At 38.5% G+C, this 19,668-nt stretch overlaps 4 protein-coding genes across 4 annotated transcripts in view; 1 reads left to right on the forward strand and 3 right to left on the reverse strand.

Annotated features, from left to right (window-relative positions):
- The window catches only part of eif4ea (eukaryotic translation initiation factor 4ea), a 5,463-nt gene extending 2,676 nt beyond the window's left edge, over positions 1-2,787 (reverse strand). The window contains exons 1-4 of the mRNA XM_046031200.1: positions 2,735-2,787; positions 1,789-1,892; positions 1,352-1,447; positions 1,153-1,216 (exon numbers count right to left, since the gene is read on the reverse strand). Coding sequence (XP_045887156.1) covers positions 1,153-1,216; positions 1,352-1,447; positions 1,789-1,892; positions 2,735-2,752 — 282 coding nt within the window. The 5' untranslated portion in view covers positions 2,753-2,787. The remainder of the gene's footprint in view (positions 1-1,152; positions 1,217-1,351; positions 1,448-1,788; positions 1,893-2,734) is intronic.
- Positions 2,788-4,442: 1,655 nt separating this feature from the next.
- Positions 4,443-8,554, reverse strand: LOC123958090 (alcohol dehydrogenase class-3). The gene is made up of 9 exons (XM_046031292.1): positions 8,485-8,554; positions 7,823-7,924; positions 7,306-7,447; positions 7,126-7,213; positions 6,653-6,872; positions 5,731-5,991; positions 5,352-5,487; positions 4,789-4,927; positions 4,443-4,637 (listed from the first exon to the last, which is right to left on the reverse strand). Exons 1-9 carry the CDS (start codon positions 8,500-8,502, stop codon positions 4,613-4,615), a joined length of 1,131 nt encoding a protein of 376 aa, XP_045887248.1. The 5' UTR covers positions 8,503-8,554; the 3' UTR covers positions 4,443-4,612.
- Positions 8,555-10,901: 2,347 nt separating this feature from the next.
- On the reverse strand, positions 10,902-13,557 carry gar1 (GAR1 homolog, ribonucleoprotein). Its single transcript, XM_046031047.1, has 7 exons — positions 13,418-13,557; positions 12,907-13,100; positions 12,286-12,440; positions 12,085-12,144; positions 11,864-11,978; positions 11,521-11,655; positions 10,902-11,437 (listed from the first exon to the last, which is right to left on the reverse strand). Exons 2-7 carry the CDS (start codon positions 13,085-13,087, stop codon positions 11,427-11,429), a joined length of 657 nt encoding a protein of 218 aa, XP_045887003.1. The 5' UTR covers positions 13,088-13,100; positions 13,418-13,557; the 3' UTR covers positions 10,902-11,426.
- LOC123957930 (alcohol dehydrogenase class-3-like) lies at positions 13,516-19,116 on the forward strand. Its single transcript, XM_046031046.1, has 10 exons — positions 13,516-13,624; positions 13,755-13,801; positions 14,002-14,103; positions 14,459-14,609; positions 14,694-14,781; positions 14,896-15,115; positions 16,426-16,686; positions 16,963-17,095; positions 17,926-18,064; positions 18,379-19,116. Exons 2-10 carry the CDS (start codon positions 13,784-13,786, stop codon positions 18,437-18,439), a joined length of 1,173 nt encoding a protein of 390 aa, XP_045887002.1. The 5' UTR covers positions 13,516-13,624; positions 13,755-13,783; the 3' UTR covers positions 18,440-19,116.
- The last annotated feature ends 552 nt before the right edge of the window (positions 19,117-19,668 follow it).

Consider the following 19,668-nt stretch of genomic DNA (forward strand, 5'->3'; position numbering starts at 1 on the left):
AAAAAAAAGTCTTGTACTCTGTAAATATGACTTCCCAAGCAGCACCAGATAAGTAAACCACCAACAACATTGTGCTCTGTTAATCTGGGTGTGGTGAATTAAGGTGTCTGTCCTCAGGATGTGTTCACGTCTAACTTGTCTGGTTAGGTTTTAACACCATGTGGTACATTTAGCAGTTAAGATGCAAATAAAACTCTGATGTGCCTCAATCATATTGATACAGTCTACTTCCATGCTAACTTTAGAGTGTGTGTGGTGAGAATAGTGTGGTCAGAATGCCATGGATTCTGAAGAAAGCAATACGAACAAAACGCTGTATTTTAATTAAAATGAAGACGATCACATATCAAAAGACTGCATCAGAGTTACAGGGATGTAGCTTGCTCCGCTCTCTTTTGATGTCTACCTGCAAGCCAGCGTTTTCCTTCAGTTATTTGAGAATGCAACAAGACACCCTGGACGTGACACTTGAATTCAAAAGCTGAACTAAAGACGAATCATCTGCTGATCATGGCAACTCTCAAGAAACATCTCTTGTCTAGTTAGATATGCATTTGTTAACCATGTCAGCATGTAAATGCAAGGATTTTCCTACAAGGTACTGCAGCAATCCCTTATAAACAATGAGTAAATCTTAAGTAGCAACGATATCTCATCATATTGCAGTACGATTTGCCAGCTTTCCATTCTGTTTCTAACTTTCCAAGATTATTTATGTTTCAGTCTTGACTGAACCCCTTTCATAAGCCTTGTTGTTGCCTCAGATAAGTAAAGTGCAGTGAAGTGCAGCCAGACTTGCTGCTAATATCTCAAATACACTGTGTTCCCCCATCCTATGGGTACATGTATCACTGATGATGGAGAATCACAAGTCAGCAAAACTCAAATGGGTGAATTATCCATCAGACCATGGGACTTGATGTTTAATACTCTCGGTTCCTTTATAATAAGATTGTGTGCTCTAAATGGACCAGAATTAAAATGGTCCTGAACAAGTGCACCTGATCCTACAGGCTTTGACAAACTGAAACTATACCCCTGTCCAGTCCCCATAAATATAGTGAATACCTATTAACAGTGGAAGCAAAGACAATCCAATTTGAAGTGGGTATATTGTACTATGTCAAAAGACCGTGATTAAAGCACTTCTACCTTAAACAGCGAGTAGTCACAGCCAGACATCAAGTTACTTGATAGTTGAATGTGATTGTATAATCTGGGAAGGAAAAAGGATATTTTATGTTCAGCAACATACAAATTAAGCTGAATTAAGCTGACATATTATATAATACCTGGATGGATGAATCAATTTTGTACAGTAGGCTATATAGCAATAATATAATATACTTACGCCCAGAAGTCTTCTACAGTGTCAAATTTGGAGATGAGACGAAGGTTGGCCTGCCATGTTTTGCTTTTGTCATTCTTGAAAAACCAAAGAGCCCACCTGCAAATCAAAGAACAGTTACTATAGACAACCTGTGTGCGTTCCCTCATCTGTCATGTTGCTCATTAACAACTTGTTTTACTAGACAAGATGCACAAATTATCCAATGAAACAACTGTATCCAATATTAGGATGCAAAATACCTGCTCAAATCATAGCCACCTTTCGGTGTCTTGACTGATTACAGCAATGCCACATGGCCATTAAGTACTAATTGGCAGAAATTAACTTTAATGTCCCAGTCCTTCTAAATTTTAAACTGTACTGATATAGGCCTACTTGTTTGCAAAATTTTCTGCAAATGTAATTATAACTTCTTGGCAATATAGCTGTGGTCTTACCTGTTTTGTAATGGATGCTTGATGTATGATTCAGGACTTGCAACATTTGAAATGGTTGTTTCGCATTTTTCTTTTTCAGGTTTTGCAGGAACTGAAGTTGACACCTAGGAAATGGTAAAAACATATTGTTCTTATTTAATTTTATAGTCATAGATGAGACACTTTGTGTGGTAGGTATGTGTATGAGGGTGGAATGTCCTTGTCCCTGAGACTAATGTTAAATAAATTTTCACTTTTGCTCTTCTTACATGTACAATTACCTGAATGTCCCACCCCTTTCCATCTACCAAACGTAACGGGGGCTCCAAGAACCATCCTTCATAATATTAATCCAGCAGTGAGTAGAATAACGTCAACTCAAAATGAAGGTGTACTTGTAGAGGACTTGGGAGATGTTTTCAAAAAAATATAGCATTTATTTCAAGTTTACCGTTTTACGACTATAATTACTTTGTTTACTATAGTTACTTTGTTCATAATGCCCATTACAAACGTTTAGCTAACTTAGCTGTCTGTGTTACCTCTAAGACGAGGAACACATCACTGTTGACAGAGTAAGTTAATGTTAGCGAGGCGTGCGTCCTCTCATTCATACAAGTTCATCGCAGGTTTACCGACTAAGATATCCACTCGGTCAGCAGTGCGTTTTAACCGGGTGTCCCTGCGTTGATTAAGTTAACGTTGCACTTCGGCAGCAGTTATTGTGACTAAAACCAACGTCCTTACGAACGTTAACGTAAAGAATAATGTTAAATAAAAAGTGACTAACGTCAGTGTTAACCTAGTGTGCTGCTAACTTAATTGGCTAGCGAGTTCTGTCACCTGTCAAAGGTAATAACAGGAAGTTTAAAGAATTAAAACTGTATTAAACACCGTCGCTGTGTTTTAACAGTGGATAAAAGCATGGCTTGTGGAATGGAAGCCCAGTTTGTTGTACTACACTCACCACCAGAGCGGTCGCCATCTTCTGGAAATCACATTCAGTTTTTTAGCCTGTTAAAATAGCTGATTGGGCCATCTGGTACTCTATACAACGCATGCGCAAGAAGGACAAAAGGTACATGTTGATCCAGGGATTTATAAATGATAATAGATGTGCTTATACAATTAATATGTTACAGGAAATATCTATAGAAATATAATGTTTATACTACCTTAAGTATTATGCCATTACTTTATTTATTGCACCTTATTTTTCTTTACCTTTATGTTTTCATTTAACTTATACCTACATTTTTATATATCCACTTTATTACATTATGATTTACCAGAATTTCTATGTGGTTATTTTCACATGCATGTTGCACCTTGTAATGCCGTGGTTTCTTATGTTTTATGAAGAAAGGTGCTCTTATAGTATGTTCCTCTTCCTGCTGTTATTTGTTGTGAACCAAATAAAGATTTTGGGGAGAAAAAAACATGTTGATTCAGGGTATGGGTCACAAGTCATCCTCCTTCAATTATTGAGAATATGCACCATGGCTGGATTATAAAACATTCCAAATGTATCTGAGGTAGTAGTGCAATCAATTGTCTTTGAAGTAAAAAGAATAGATCAGATATTAGTGGAGAATTGTGCCATATATGTACTTCAAGTAGTATAATGTGACCATTCTCCTGGTGTATTTACAAACCATATAAGAAAAGACGTGATCAGTAAAAATGCTGTGTATACAGAACAATAAAACTGAGTTTGTCAAGATAAGGTGGTCACAAGGGGGTTTACAAAGCCTGTTGACTAGAGAAATATGCTTTAGCAATATTGCTGATGGTGATGTCAATGTGTTACTGTCAACATAAATGTCAAGGCGTTGACATGTTGTATGGGTGGCAGGGTGACCCACAGAGCAAAGGGGAATCCTGCAATGCCAGGAGATTAGGTTTCTTTATATAGTCCTTATCAAAATCAGTCTACAAGGTAATCACAGGAGATACAAAATTAGGACATCCCCTCAAACAGACAAGTCACTTTTTAAAAATGTACAATAGAGATGAAACATTAAAAAGGCCCTGTGGTAGTACATTTGTGCAAAATACATTGATTTGTTGTGTAACTGCTTGTCTTGGATTGCACATCATCTGTATGTAGGAGTCTAGTTTGGAGTGCAGGCAGCACAAACACATATTTAAAATGAGCTTCATTACTGTACTGCATATTGGGGTAATATTGCAAAAAATAGTTTCCCACCCTTCTTGAAGTATATTATAGGCTTAGTATATTATAACCATGAATATTGCACACTACAATGTGCAGGCTTAGCAGGAATGTGCACTGATAAAACATGTTCATCTGGGCAGGAAACACACAGGAAATTAACAGCAAATACTTCTGATCATGTGATTACAGTTATCTTTTACTCAGGATTAAGCTTGTGTTCCTTTCAGGATGTGGTATGCTTTCTCAGTCTGTGATGGTCTTACCAAAAGGAAATGATAGGTGTTGTTGATTATTAAGTATGAACTGTTAAATTAAATAAAAAATACAATTATTACGAACCCTTGGAAGACTGACTAAATGAGGCTGAAAGAGACCCATTGTTGAATGTTCTTTATATGAACAGCAGCCAAATGCATTTATGTATAAATGTAATGTTTTCTTATAAAACATCACACCAGTCAGTAAATGAGCAACAAAAGGAAAACCAGAGAATAAATGCATTTTCAAAAATATTTTATGACTTTGTTTCAAACTGATATTCTGCTGTTAAGTTTCAGTATTAGAAAATCATTTATCAACAAAACAAGTGCAATACATTAAGTGCTGCAACTACGGAAGGAGACTGTTTAAAGGCCGGATGTGAAGGATGTTAATGTTTCAGGCACCTCAGAAGGTTAGCACTGTGCGGATGCTGCAATGAGAAAAAACAAAATAATTAGGTAGGACATAAAAAGCTAGAGTCAACACCAAAAGTTACAGACAGCAAAAAGTGAAGGGGGCTTTACAAAGTAGAAAAACAACAGCAAACACAATTTTATGCACTAACTGCACGTTCTTCTCACCTCTTTCCAGCATGCATGAGGTCAAATCCCTCATTGATCTTTTCAAAGGGCAGAGTGTGGGTCACAAACTCATCCACCTTCAGCTTCTTATTCATGTAGTCTTCCACCAGTTTAGGAACGCTCTCCACACTCTTCCACCCTGAGAGTTAATATCAAAACTAGTTTAACTGGAATTTTCATTTAGCCAAAGCCAAACAGTTTGAAGCCAAAAAGACTAGGGCAAGGTGCCTCTTCCCCAACCAAAAAGAGGGGAGAGATAACAGATAATTATTTAAAACGACAAATTATTATAAATTACAGTATTTTATATGCTCAACTTAGTGTTATAAAAACAGCATGCCTTCTACAGTTGTTCCATGACTACCTAAATGCTAAAAAAAGACTTACAAATACAGATATTTTCATTAGAAAGTAATTTGTTATCTTTTGGTCTTTCTCAGCTAAAACCTTTACCTAATAAAGTGGATCCTAAAAGGCTTAATTACCCATAATTAAAGTGCGCAAAAGGTTTGAACTCGCAAAAATTTGGAGTTTGCCATTAATTCTCTAACACAGTCAGTCACCTCCAAAGGCTGTGCCCCTCCACACTCGGCCTGTCACCAGCTGGAATGGTCTGGTCGAGATCTCCTGTCCAGCTCCGGCTACACCAATGATGACACTTTCCCCCCATCCTTTATGGCATGCCTCCAGAGCAGCTCTCTGAAATAATACAATGGTACTTTTTCTGGTTTCTATGAATTGCCAACTTATGAAAACTGTTTTTTTGTGCTACCTTTTGAGTACACTGAACACTATGTATACCAGCTCTACCACGTACATCTAAAACCAACCAGAATGATAAATGAACACAGTTACTGTAACTGTTTTATATGTTGCTTACTTCCATTTCTATATGATGTCCAGAAAGTTCAAAATACAGTTTGAACACAAAGTAAATCTCACCATGATTTGCACATTTCCAATGCACTCAAAAGAATAGTCCACACCCCCGTCAGTCATCTCCACCAGAACCTCCTGAATGGGCTTGCTATGGTCCTTGGGGTTCACACACTCAGTGGCGCCAAACTCCTTAGCTTTCTCAAACTTTGCAAGGTTGATGTCCACACCAATGATCCTGGTTGCCCCAGCAACCTTACATCCCATAATAACAGCCAAGCCAACAGCTCCCAGGCCAAATACAGCACAAGTGGAACCAGGCTCAACCTGAGGATGTGAATGTAGAAGAAGAGCACCATAAAAATGAAAGCATTACTTAATAATTTTGCATATAGTGAATCTATGTATGAACCCTAAAGTTGTTTGACTGATGTAGCCTATTTAAGATATTTGTTTTTACAAAACATCAAAGCTGGATTGGCTTACTTTTTAATATGGTGCTATATTGAAATTTCTCTCTTTTTGATGGATGCAAGTACCAGGGAGAAAAAAAAAGGAGAAAAACATGGAAACATACATCATAACTGTGTGGTCCTATGTCATGCTTTCTGTAAAATATACCAATCTTTTTCCCACTAATAAATGAAAAATAATTACAACAAACACCTAAAAAATTGACTTTTTTGGTTCAAAATAATGTCACTATGAAAATAAGAAAAAACAACTACTTGGAAACAGACCCCATGGCAACAATTCATTTTCACATCAAATCTGCATAATTAATGTGGGTGACCCACTTCAGAGTAAAACCTGCAAACAAAGTGTTCATCTCTTTTCATTGTGTCCTTTGGGCAAACTTGTTCTGCATAACGAGCTTTAAATAATACACTGTGTCACAATTTTCCAACGGCAGTTACCTCACTTTAGAAATAAACTTGTACTTGTGCTTCTTTTTTGTAAGCAGGCAATCTCATGCTGTGGTACCCACCTTGGCAGTGTTAAGAGCAGCACCATAACCTGTAGAGATGCCACATCCAAGAAGGCACACTTTATCCAGTGGAGCTTTCTCGTTCACCTTGGCCAGAGAGATGTCAGCCACTACAGTGTACTCCGAGAAGGTGCTGGTCCCCATGAAGTGAAACACTTGCTTTCCCTTGCAAGTGAAGCGTGATGTGTTGTCAGGGAGTAGGCCCTGACCCTGGGTTACTCTGCAGGGTGGAAGGACAGGGAAAAGATGATTTTTTTTCATGAATGTATGATGAAATTCAATTGTTTTGTACGACACAAGCTCAAACTGATGATGACTGCACTTTGATTTGGTTGCCCTGAGGTGGGGCACCTGAGGCTCTGAGTTCCACGATTGAGGTTGCAAAAAAAAGACATTTTCTTGTTCGGTATTATCGCTAAAAACAGACAAGCTTCACCAACTCAAGGTTGCATAAATTTGTCTTACAGCATTACCTAATTTTCTGGCAAAGGTTGGTCTTGGGGTTTTTGCAGAATTTGCATTCACCACACTGGGGCACATACAATGGGACGACAGTATCACCTTGGTGAAAAAGAATTGTATACAATTAAAAATCATACGACATAAGACATACTTATTCAAAACAGCCAATATCTTGTCTGGCAGCTCCATACCTGGCTTGAATTTGGTGACACCCTCACCAATGCTCTCAACTGTTCCAGCACCTTCGTGGCCCAAGATGACAGGGAAAAGTCCTTCAGGGTCACTGCCACTCAGAGTGTAGGCATCTGTATGACACACCCCTGTAGCAAAAATCTGATAGGCACAGGGTCATTTAAAGTTCATGTCATGTTGCTAGATGCAAGACAGGAAAACGTAAGCCGTTAGGCCTGATATTAACATTATTTTAATTTATGTCTAACTAGGGCATTCCTCAGTTATGACACATCGAAGTCATACAAGTCTGTCTCTAAAGCTTTAAACTTTGGGCTAGGTGTGATTCTTCCAGAGGAGATTGTAGATTCCCTTTTCTACTTGTCATGCTGATAAAAAAGAATACAAAAACTAGATAGGATCCGGAAAGAGCATCCTTACTGAATTGTTCTTCTAAATTTTTAGGCAGGACTCATATCAGTTGCATTCATGTCATGTCAAGGAAAAGTGGCAATGGTATGCTAATGTTTGGTTTACCTTGATGCGAACTTCATGGGCCTTAGGTGGGGCTACCTCCACCTCTTCAATGGAAAGAGGCTTCCCCGGTTCCCAGGCAACAGCTGCTTTGCACTTGATAACCTGAAGGCAAAGTACAGTACGTTTTTTTCCCAAACGCTGCTTCTACAATTAACTGAGTAACTGCAGCCATGTGATGACTGGGGCTTTACAGTGATGCCAAGTCGAGCTAGGTGCAGTGTAGTTGTCCTTTGGACTGTGTTCAAACTTACGCACAGCCAACCGAGTTCCAGTAGTTCGCTGTTGGGAGTAAGGTCCTGCTTTAACAATAACCCAATATAGCTTTATCAGTTGCCTTATGATTTGTAAAGCTAAATGAGAAGTGGCTAAGATTTATCATTCTGGTTGTAAACGCTTTCTTATAACAATTCTCTCGGGGCACGCGTTGCGACAATTTGCAACCACCATTTGCGACTGACTGACCAAAGATCCCTGTTAACGTTAAGTAATGAAACAGAGATTCTTTGTACTTGTTCATTCAGCGCAAGTAAATGCGTGCACGTTACTTGTAATAACCTTATTTTTTATGCTGTAAGTGACACTGATGCCACCCTTACGACACATACATAAGGAAAGGATGCATTTAATATATATTTTGCACATTTTGGCAGAATTATACTTACTTTTCCAGCTGTCTCCATGTTCGGTCCTCAGCACAAGAGGTTGGGGCGGTACGCAGCCGTAAAGGAGTTAAAGCCCAGACCAATCAGAAACGACAAGGGTAAGCATGACGTAGGCACGGAGGATTTTTTTCATACACAGATAACGTTACATTGTTGGCCTTGGAAATAGTACTTAAGACAAAATGAATGAGCTAATTCAGTCTACTGATAAAGCCGCTATTAAGTGGAAATCAAACAACACCAAATTGATGTCATCATTTCTTAATATGGACTGGTGAGGGTATATATATTTACATTTATCTGATGCACGCCTCTGGAGCAATTAGGAGTTAAGTGTCTTGCTCAGGGACACAATGGTGGATAGTTCAGAATGGGGGATTGAACCCGGGTCCCGGGTCACACCAAAGGCATAGTCTTATCCATTGCGCCTTCACCACCCGTGCAATGCAATATATCTACTGCACTGATCTGTATAAAAATAAGTCAAATTTGCTATTTTGTTTATTTTAATGCAGACATAACAATAATTATTTGATGAATATTTAATTACTATTGTATTTCACAAATAGGTCAAATAACCTAGCTAAAATTAAAACCTATTCCTTCTTCTATTGTTCATGTCAAAATTTCAACTACCTGACACAAGATGTCTCAGTATCCATACAGTCAGCTCCATATATATTTGGACATTGACACAAGTTTTGTTATTTTGGCTGTTTATCAAAACATATTGAAGCTACAATTAAATAATCAATATGGTCTTAACGTGTAGTCTCGCACCTTTAATTTGGGGGTATTAACATCCACATTGGAGGAAGGGTTTAGGAATTAGAGATCTTTAATATGTAGTCCCCTCTTTTTCAAGGGACCAGAAGTAATTGTCACAATCCTCGAAAGCTGTTTTATGGACAGGTGTGAGCTACTCCTTCGTTACTTCATTAATTAAGCAGGTAAATGGTCTCGAGTTGAATTTGCATTTGGAAGCTATTGCTGGGAATGCACACCATGCGGTTAAAGTGAAAAAATTAAAAAATCCATCAAGAGAGAAAGCAGGAACATTAGGAGTGGCCAAATCAACAGTTTGGTACATTCTAGGGGAAAAAACAACACACTGGTGAGATTGCCACACCAAAAGACCTGAATATACACGGAAGGCAACAGTGGTGGATGATTGTAGGATCCTTTCTATGGAAAAGAAAAACCCCTTTACAACATCCAGCCAAATGAAGGCTCTCCAGGAGGTAGGAATATCAATATCTAAGTCACAGGCTTCACCACAAAGTGTGAACCATTCATAAACCTCAAAAATAGAAAGGCCAGATTAGGCTTTGCCAAAAAACATCTATAAAAGCCAGCTCAGTTCTGGAACAGCATTCTTTGGACATATGAAACTAAGATCTACCTCTACCAGAATGATGGGAAGAAAAAAGTATGGAGAAGGTTTGGAACCGCTCATGATCCAAAGCATACCACATCATCTCTAAAACATGGTGGAGGAAGTGTGATGGCACTGGGTCACTGTATATTATGTGACAGAAGACAGAAGCAGACGGATTAATTCTCAAGTGTATAGGAATGTATTGTCTGCTCAGATTCAGCCAAATTCAGCAAAGTTGATTGGACGACGCTTCACTTTACAGATGGGACAATGACCCAAAACATACTGCGAAAGCAGCCCAGGAGTCTTATAAGGCAAAAAAGTGGAATATTCAGCAGTGGCCGAGTCAGTCACCTGATCTCAACCCGATCTAGCATCCATTTCACTTGCTGAAGACAAAACTTAAGGCTGAAAGACCCTCGAATATACAACAGCTAAAGAAGGCTGCAGTAAAGGCCTAGCAAAGCATCACAAAGGAGGAAACCCAGCGTTTGGTAATTTCCATGGGTTCCAGTCATTGCCTGCAAAGGATTCTCAATAAAGTATTAAAAACATTTTATGCATGTTAATTTGTTCAATTACATTTGAGCCCCTAAATAAGGGAACTATGTATAAAAATGTTTGCAATTTCTAAATGTTTCACATGATATTTTTGTTCAAACCCTCAAATTAAAGCTGAAAGTCTGCACTTCAATTGCATCTCAGTTCTTTAATTTCAAACCCATTGTGTTGGCATACAGAGCCAAAATTCTGAAAATTGTGTTACTGTCCAAATATTTCGGACCTAACTGTATGTGCACTGTAGGTTTCAAGTTTCCACATACATACATTATTCTGCACAGTAAAGGTTTCACCTCAAAGTGAAGTAAATGAGCTAATTTTTGAGTGAGGGGGAACTTAATATTCTCTGCCTACTTTCTGCCACTTGCAATATACCACAAGTTTTTTCCTATTCAGGATAACATTATTTCAGAGAAAAACACCTACTTCCACTTTAGGATGGCACTCCACTACTAAGACATGAAAATTCAAATTAAAAGACAGTTACAAAGCACCTTTTAATTGAGACCTTTGACAGAAATGTGACAATATTCTGCTCAAGATTTTACAAATGATGTGTGTTAAAAGATTTTCAACTAACAACATACAAAGTCCGATTCCCCACACATTTTTCCACCCCTGAGGAAATGAACACATGGAGGTTTGTGAATGTATCTCTTGAAATTTACAAGTACAAACACGTCATGTCCTACAATCAGCACAGAATAATGACATGCCTGTTCACAAAAGGAACCAATAATCCCCAACAGGCTAAAATGGTCCTTGTTACACACAAGCATACATATGAACCTTTTAAATAAAAATCATCAAGATCCATCACACATTCAAAACTGGTAAAAAAATAAAAAATAAAACAAAAAGAGAAAATGCATTCAAGTTCTACAAATCGAGGCAATGTCCATATTCTGAGTCCAACAGGCCAAATACTGGCATATGATGCAGCGTTTTGCTTGTGTAGCAAAAGACTGAGATGAGACAGTCACACCAGACCATCACTGTCGGATCATTTGCCACCTACAAGTAAACAATAAAGAAAATGAGTATCTTCGCACGAAGAGGGACAATAACAAATTGTAGAACACTGAAAAGCGACCAACCTCTGAATCCACGTCCACCACCGCCGCCTCTTCCTCTGAAGCCTCCTCCGCCACGTCCACCTCCAAATCCTCCACCACGGCCGCCTCCAAATCCTCCACCACGGCCGCCTCCACCCCTGCCACCTCGAAAACCACCTGAAACATAAACAAAAGCAAAGCAGAATTAGTACGACCAATCTTACAAGACGTGCTGTAAATAGGCAGAAAGTTTTCTTTTCCACTTTAGATAAACGGCAACAAGGCTGAGAGATAATCTTAGTGCCCATGTGGGAGAAAAAAACTACAGATTCTACATTCTTCTACACAAGATTAATTCAAATGAGACAAGGTTTGGATGCCTTACCTCCACGTCCACCACCTCTTCCTCCACCTCTGCCTCCTCTCGGGGGACCCTTCTCTCCTGGTGGCCTGGGGAGGAATCTTTGCAGTGGGAGGAGCTTCATTGGATCTATATAGAACTTAATGAGACGTTGTAAATTACATACGGTGTAGTACGCACAGGCACTGAAATGCATTTAAGTATGCCAATGAACTACTTGTAAGAATGTAAGACATCTTTTGTACCTTCTGAAGTTTCTTAAATGAAGACGCCTTCATATTTTCAGAAAGTTTGACTGAAAAATACTGCAAGGACAGGTTAAGGAATGGAACAGATGTTTGAGCAACAACAATGATATTTAACCCCCAGAAGCTGACCAGTACTTTTGGTCACAACATGTTGTTTTAGAGGCACACAAACTGAAATAAAGACAACAGAAAGGATACAAAGTCCCGTAGCTGGCCGAATATCTCATCCACCTTCCCAATCTGCTCCTTGTTTTCCAAGTACACTGGAGCGTTGAAGTAGGGAACTTTGTTTTCCTCTGTTGTACACTTGCACACAATGTCATCTTCACATGGATGCAAGAACTCTCCCAGTGCTGCAGAGCGAAAACACAGTGAAGTCACAGTTAGTTGTGCAAAAGGCATTCTAGCCATCATGACAAAGGGGCCCAAGTTCTTGTGTACTTGTTTGCTCATCAGACAGGGCCATATTGTTCAGCCCACAGTCGTGACTACAACTTAGATGTTGGCATGAACGGTATTTGCAAAGCAGAAACTGGTAATTATGGTAACTTTCCTGTGACACTAAACACACAAGTGGCATTATTTAAAGTCTGTTATGGCTTAGGGCTAAGGGTTGACATAGGAATTGGGCCCAACTGTTTCGGGCATTTACAAGTTACCCCCCTACTGACTGTATTATTGTCCCTCTCTATACTTTAGTATTATCACTTTATTACTCAAGCCTTAAACTTATTCAGGATGATCAAATAACACACTGGCTCCGATGTTAGTTTCTGCAACATCTCTCAACATTACTCGTTTGTGATGTAATGATCTTACCGACAACATATTCCGGAGGACCATAGTCTTGTCTATTAAAACCACCTCTGCCGAATCCTCCACCACCTCTGCCTCCTCCATATCCTCCTCTGCCTCCTCCATAACCTCCTCTGCCTCCTCCACCTCGGTTAAATCCTCCCCCTCTTCCACCACCTCGTCCACCTCCTCCTCTGAAAGACATTTTTCTTCAAATTCTGTGTGAGAAACACGTAAAAAGAGAGAAAGGAAATAAATCAGAACAAAACAAACATAAAACACGTGAATTCATGTTTGGCCTTCAGTTACGAATGTGATATAAACTCTGTGAAGCGAATTAAATGCATTTAACGTGCTCACACCATGGATTTAGCAGAGATAGCCGTGCCAACTTAGCTAACATGCTAGCTCACTTCATAAATAAAAAAAACTACACAATCCACCCGTATGTTCTAACACAAACAAATTAGTTATGTATTCGCTCCAAAATACAAACGTTGAAAAGTCTGCAACACTGTTAAAGCAAATTACTCACAAATTCGACCGCGGCCAACTTCAGCTATTTACTCCGAGGGACTCCCATGCGATGACAACACGTGTGACCAAAGGCTGCCGTAAAGGTATCCACCAGTGTCGGGAAATGTCGTAAATGCGGCATGTCTATTAAACGCATCGTACGAGAGACAGTTTATTTGGATCACACCCTCCTGGGTGACTCATCCAGACAAGCATAAGAGACTCGGTCAGTATGACTTTACAGACTTCATTGTTAACATACATTGGCACAAAGTTTTGTCTGTGTGGCTTGGCGGTGTAACGTTACACATGTGTAAATATTCGAATAATAATATACTTATTTTGTTCAAATGCAGGCAACTTAATTAGCAAACATCACTGAAAAATGGCAACAACAGGCCAGGTAAGAAAAAACATATATCTATGATATATTCAGTGTTTGTTTCATGACGCTCAACGCCCAGTTTAACCCCATTTTGAGCCTCTGATTTGGAGACAAGACCCTAGATAAGACACAAACGGAGGCCACGCCCAGCCAGTACGTCTCTGCTCATTCTCAAAGCACTGTGTGATAACACAAACGCATGTATTTTTCTTTGTCAGGTGATCAAATGCAAGGCAGCTGTTGCATGGGAGCCTGGGAAAACTCTGTCAATTGAGGATGTGGAAGTGGCTCCCCCTAAGGTCCATGAAGTCCGCATCAAGGTCAGCTGCTCAACCAGACTGTGTAATCCAAGAAAATATGAACATTTTGTTTCCAACGTTAGTTGTACATTCAAGCACCTGTGAAGACACAGCAAACCTACTAGTGCAAACAGATATTATGATATATAATGTAATTAACTAACAAAAACAATGGCATAATGTTGGATTACCATCACTGACAAGAAAATACTATATTTCAAGAGGATGTTACTTTCAGTTTGACCATGCTGACAGAAAACCTTTTATTATATTTCACTTCCTTTGTCTCAGTTGGTTTCCTGTTAGAATGAAATTTGTGTACCACATTCACTTCTTAAAACTGTTCCATGAATCAGCAACCAACCTATTTGTACAGATTGTTGCCACAGGCGTGTGCCACACAGACTGGGAATACCTGTATGAGACTGGAAAAGGGATGAAATTTAGACCATTCCCTCTAGTTCTCGGCCATGAAGCAGCAGGTGTAGTGGAGAGTATTGGTCCAGAAGTCACAAAATTCTCACCGGGTAAATTGCACAGCTCACTACAAACACATTTTTTGGTCTTTATATATACTGAAATAGTTTGTCTGCTTTTTGTTGTTTTCTTAGGTGACAAAGTTATTCCTCTTTTTCTGCCACAGTGTGAGAACTGTGAACGATGTCAGAGTCCTAAAACAAATCTGTGCAGGAGAAACTGGTGATTTTATTACCACATGTTTAAACGCACGCACACACACACACTCCATATTTGTCCACACTATTGCTTTCATGCTGTTAAAGTACTCATTGTTTCTTTGTTTGTGACTTTTAGGTCAAATACTCAATTGGGTGTATTGGCTGATGGCACAAGCAGGATCTCTTGCAAGGGGCAGCATGTATACCAGTTCCTTGGTGTCAGTTCTTTCTCCCAGTACACTGTGGTTCCTGATACCTCACTTGCAAAGATAAGAAGTGATGCACCGCTGAATAAAGTGTGTCTGCTAGGCTGTGGTGTCTCCACTGGTTATGGTGCTGCTATTAATACAGGCAAGGTAAGGGGATGCAGAGCTGCCTGACACTTGCATTCGAATAATAACTAATTTTCGTCAACTCTGATGTGGACCAGTGGTTGTTGCTTGCAGAACCCTGCCTTGCCAACAAGACAGATGCAGGTGCAATACATTCACAAAGATTTATTCACACATATGACCATTAATAAACATTTGAGCTTATTATAACAAAATTGATTTACTATTTGAAGGGAAAGTTTTAATTTATGTATTTGACATATTCATAAGTTGCTGTCCGGTGATGTTAAGAGTATATGGCAGGAATGTAGTTATTTATTTATTTCCGCCACAAGATGTCAGTAGATGAGCACATGAGCACTGCATGTACTTAATTGTTAAAAAAGATCTTAGGGGTCCCAAATTCAACCCCTTTTGTATTTTTTTGTCATATTTTTTGCATATAAACCTAGGTCTGTGGAAAAAACTAAAGGTGTAAATATAAAGATATGGAAAGCATCCCCCGAAACACAACATATAAAATATTACTTGTTTTGAATGTTGAACAAACTTAGGACTTCTCAATAGCAATGCTCCTAGAGACTGGAACAATCTGCCAACTTTCTTGACATCTCTGTAGTATCTAGGTTCATTTAAAAATGCTCTTATTATTCACCTTACAACAGACTGCTCCTGTTAATTATCCTTAATTATTGTTACTTACTCTTATACTGTACTGTTTTATTATTAGTGTTGGTGTCTAGATTTTGTGGCATGTGCATGGTACGTGAGTGAGTGTGTTTTCTTTTTGTATTCTTAAAATGTTTACTATTGTAAGTGTGTTTGGTGTTTGCGTAGTCTTATATTATTTTTATTATTATTATTATTATGTTTTTGTTCAGGACACCCAGGAAAACAAGATGGTACATCTCAAGGGGATTTATCCTGGAAATAAATTTGATTAATAATGTAAGGGTAAACACTTAGCTGAAAACAAAGTGAAACTATGATTGAAACTAAAACAATGACAAAGCAGTATTGCATGCCTTCTTTCAAAATAGCTAATGGAAAATTTAGCTGAAGTGAGTTTAAAGTGAAGTTGAATTTATATATTTGATATGTACAGTAGAACACTTTAAAACCATGCTTGCATAATCCGTGACAAATAACACATCAAAAGCCGTGAGGCTTAAAAGCCTGATTAATTAAAAGCAAGCTTACAAAAGAATACAAGTTAAATATAAAATAAAATATGTGCATAATGGATTTGTTTATGAAAATTCAAAATGTACTATATATGTTGATGAAGTGATCACAGTTCTTGGTTGACTTGCTCCGAAATTGTTCGCATCCAGGTTGAAAAAGATTCCTTGTGTGCCGTGTTTGGGCTTGGAGCTGTCGGACTGGCTGCCATCATGGGCTGCAAGGCTGCTGAGGCGAAAAGGATCATTGGGGTTGACATCAACCCTGACAAGTTTGAGAAAGCCAAAGTGTTTGGAGCCACTGAATGTGTCAACCCCAAAGATCATAGCAAGCCCATCCAGGAGGTTCTGGTGGATATGACGGAGGGAGGAGTAGACTTTGCTCTGGAATGTGTTGGAAGTCCACCTGTCATGGTGGGTGTCTCAATCTTTAGGGTGTTTCATCTTTTTGACGTTTTAACATTTCATCTTTATGAAAATTCAGTCCTATGGTTACAGTAGGAATCCTCTAGTCTATACAGTTTAACTATTGAGTAGGTCTACAGTATAATGCAGTATGTGCACACAGATCAATTTTTAATGGTGCAATTGTTTTTTTTTCGTATTCTAGTTTTATTGGAGTCTGTGATTTTATATATTTATTCAAAAAGTAGTATTAATTAAGACAACTGGTGCTATGTGTTGTCCTAGAGTGCTGCGCTGGAGTCTACAACAGATGCCTGGGGCGTCTGTGTCATCGCTGGGTGGACAGAGACAGAAGTAATGAACGTCATGGTTGAAAAGATCCTGATGGGACGCACTTTGAAGGGCACTTATTTTGGAGGTGAACTTAAAACAAGTTACCAGGCCATTCAAAAAATGGCCTTCCACAATGCTTCCAACACAATATATGGTAATTGGCAAGATGGAAAAATTGAGTGATAAGTGAAACTTTAAATTAAGTGTATCATCATCCAATTAAAGATCCATCCTAAAATAAGAAGCCCTGTGTAAAGTCAGCTGTTGCATTTCAGATCTGATGTTAGACTATATTTTTACTAAAACACCGGTAAACATTTTTTGATTATGGCTTCAAGTAGTTAAAAGATCATAAAAATTAATGTATCACAAGGTTTCAGAGCCTAAGATGTTCAACAGTCCCAAACCAAAATTAGTATTGAATTTACAATTGTATAAACCAGAGAAAAGCAAGAGTCAGTAAATGTTTTGCTCAATTAATGACAAACAATTATTGGTCATCTAAGGATCTATCAGTTGATGTTTTCAGCTAGAATTTAGATTAAAGAGTAAAGACGTTTTTCTTGGGTTACTGTTCAGGCATATAAAGACAAATTCACTGAGAAGAGGCAAGTAGCTAATTCTATCTTCAAGCCAGCTTCACCAGAATGCAGTGTCGCAACACAAAATGTTACTCTTTCAGTAAGCCAAGAGGCTCATCATATGTTCACATATGATTAAAGTAACAAGTTTGCCTCCATTATCGGGATTGTCAAATTTGAAACAAAGGAAATCACTAATTGAACTTAGTGAACTGGAAAAGTGCAAAACACAAAACTAATATCTGATATGCTCTGAACATCAACAATCTATAATATCTTAAGATGATCCAGTCACTTGTTTTGGTTCATGAGGACTCCTTATCCTTTTCTAAAGGTTGGAAGAGTGTGCAGGATGTGCCTAAATTGGTGGACAGCTACATGGACAGAAAGCTGAAACTTGATGAGTTTATCACCCACAACCTATCGCTGGATCAAATCAATGTGGCCTTTGAACTTTTGAAAAGTGGGAAAAGGTAAACCCTAAATGATCTATGGCTGCTAGTTTTTTAAGTCTGTGTGTGTTTATCTCTCCTTTTATTACTTTGACATTAAGGGGGCAAAATCAGTTCAGAGTCACATTATTGTGACTCATAGTCCTATTTGAAAAGGTGGACCCCACAAAGCTCACCAGGGTTGGATTAAGCATGTATTGATTATGGCTGTGGTGAGGAATGTCAGGGAATGACAAAAAGAAAATCTGTGTGTGTGCAAAACACTGTCAAAATTGTTATCCCCTGAGATTTAATACTATTATATAGCTACTGATATTTGTATTCTTCTTTTTTAGCATCCGTACTGTAATCAGTCTGTGGCAAGAGAAGACTAAACCTGGAGTGGCTACCTTCTAATATGATGGATTGACATTCAATGTCATTGTAATGATATTTTGAATACAATTCTGTAGTGTATTTTTTAAAATGTTATTCTTGACTTTGTAGCAAATCATCTCATTGGCCACTAGATGGCAGTCTTATGCCATGTAAAAGCTTATGTGTTTGAATGCCATCTAACTTTATGAAGACATTGCTTTTGTATCTGCAAAGAATGTTGTGTTTTTATTCAGATTTTTTTATATATATATATATATATATATCTGCAGTAACAAGATTCTCTCTACATCTGTCATACTTGGCAGCTACAGCGATTCTGGTTCTGATATCAATGTGAAGTGGTAGTTGGAATTAAATACCCTTGTATAGAAGGTAGGGACCAAATGGCAGAATCTGTCATCAGGCATGGAGAAGTATATGCCTCATGTGGTCAGGCTTACCAAATTTTGTCCTTGGTAACATTATATATTGATTTAATAGGGAGCCGACGAGAAGGGCTAGCATGACAGTAGTGGGCTGTCAAGACAGAAGACAAAAGGTTTTTTGGGGAATGCTTCTCAGTGAAGAACTGAAATAGCTGTCATAGGAATTTGTTTTATTGAAGTTCCATTCAGATTAAATGAATACCCTTGGCAGTTTCCTCTGTTTTTCCATCTTTATTTAAAATGGAAAATAAATTGTTGATACTCCTCTTATGTTGGTCTCCTCTGCTATCAATCACAGATTATATATCTTAGACCCCCCCCCCCCCCCCCCCCCCCCCCCCCCCCCCCCCCCCCCCCCCCCCCAAGAATCTTAAAGTAAAGAAGAAAGAAAGAAAGAAAGAGAAAGAAAGAAAGAAATCAAAAGCAGAATAATGCAGAGAATGGAGCAGTAGAGGGAGATAAGAGAGGGAGATCAAAAGACAAGTTTTGACAGGTGGTTATGTGACTGAGCACCCTCATCTATAAATGTTGGACATGCTCACAGATTCAAGATTTAAGGCTTTCTTGGGGACATGTGTCTGAATGTTTGCCTCATCTATGGGAAAACTGCAAAGTAACGACAATAAGTCTTCTACCTTTTTGTCTCTTTCTGTTTGAACTCTACAACCTCTGAAATAGTCAAAGCATTATTCAACTGAAACTGGGAGGGCATGCTATTTGAATTACAACCTCAGCACTGTACACACAACTCTTTCAGACATGAGTCTTCATGAAGGTAATTGACAAACAACAGAAATGCCAGATGACGTAAATGCCATCACA

The sequence above is a fragment of the Micropterus dolomieu genome, linkage group LG19 (assembly GCF_021292245.1).
Source record: "Micropterus dolomieu isolate WLL.071019.BEF.003 ecotype Adirondacks linkage group LG19, ASM2129224v1, whole genome shotgun sequence".
Classification (NCBI taxonomy): domain Eukaryota; kingdom Metazoa; phylum Chordata; class Actinopteri; order Centrarchiformes; family Centrarchidae; genus Micropterus; species Micropterus dolomieu.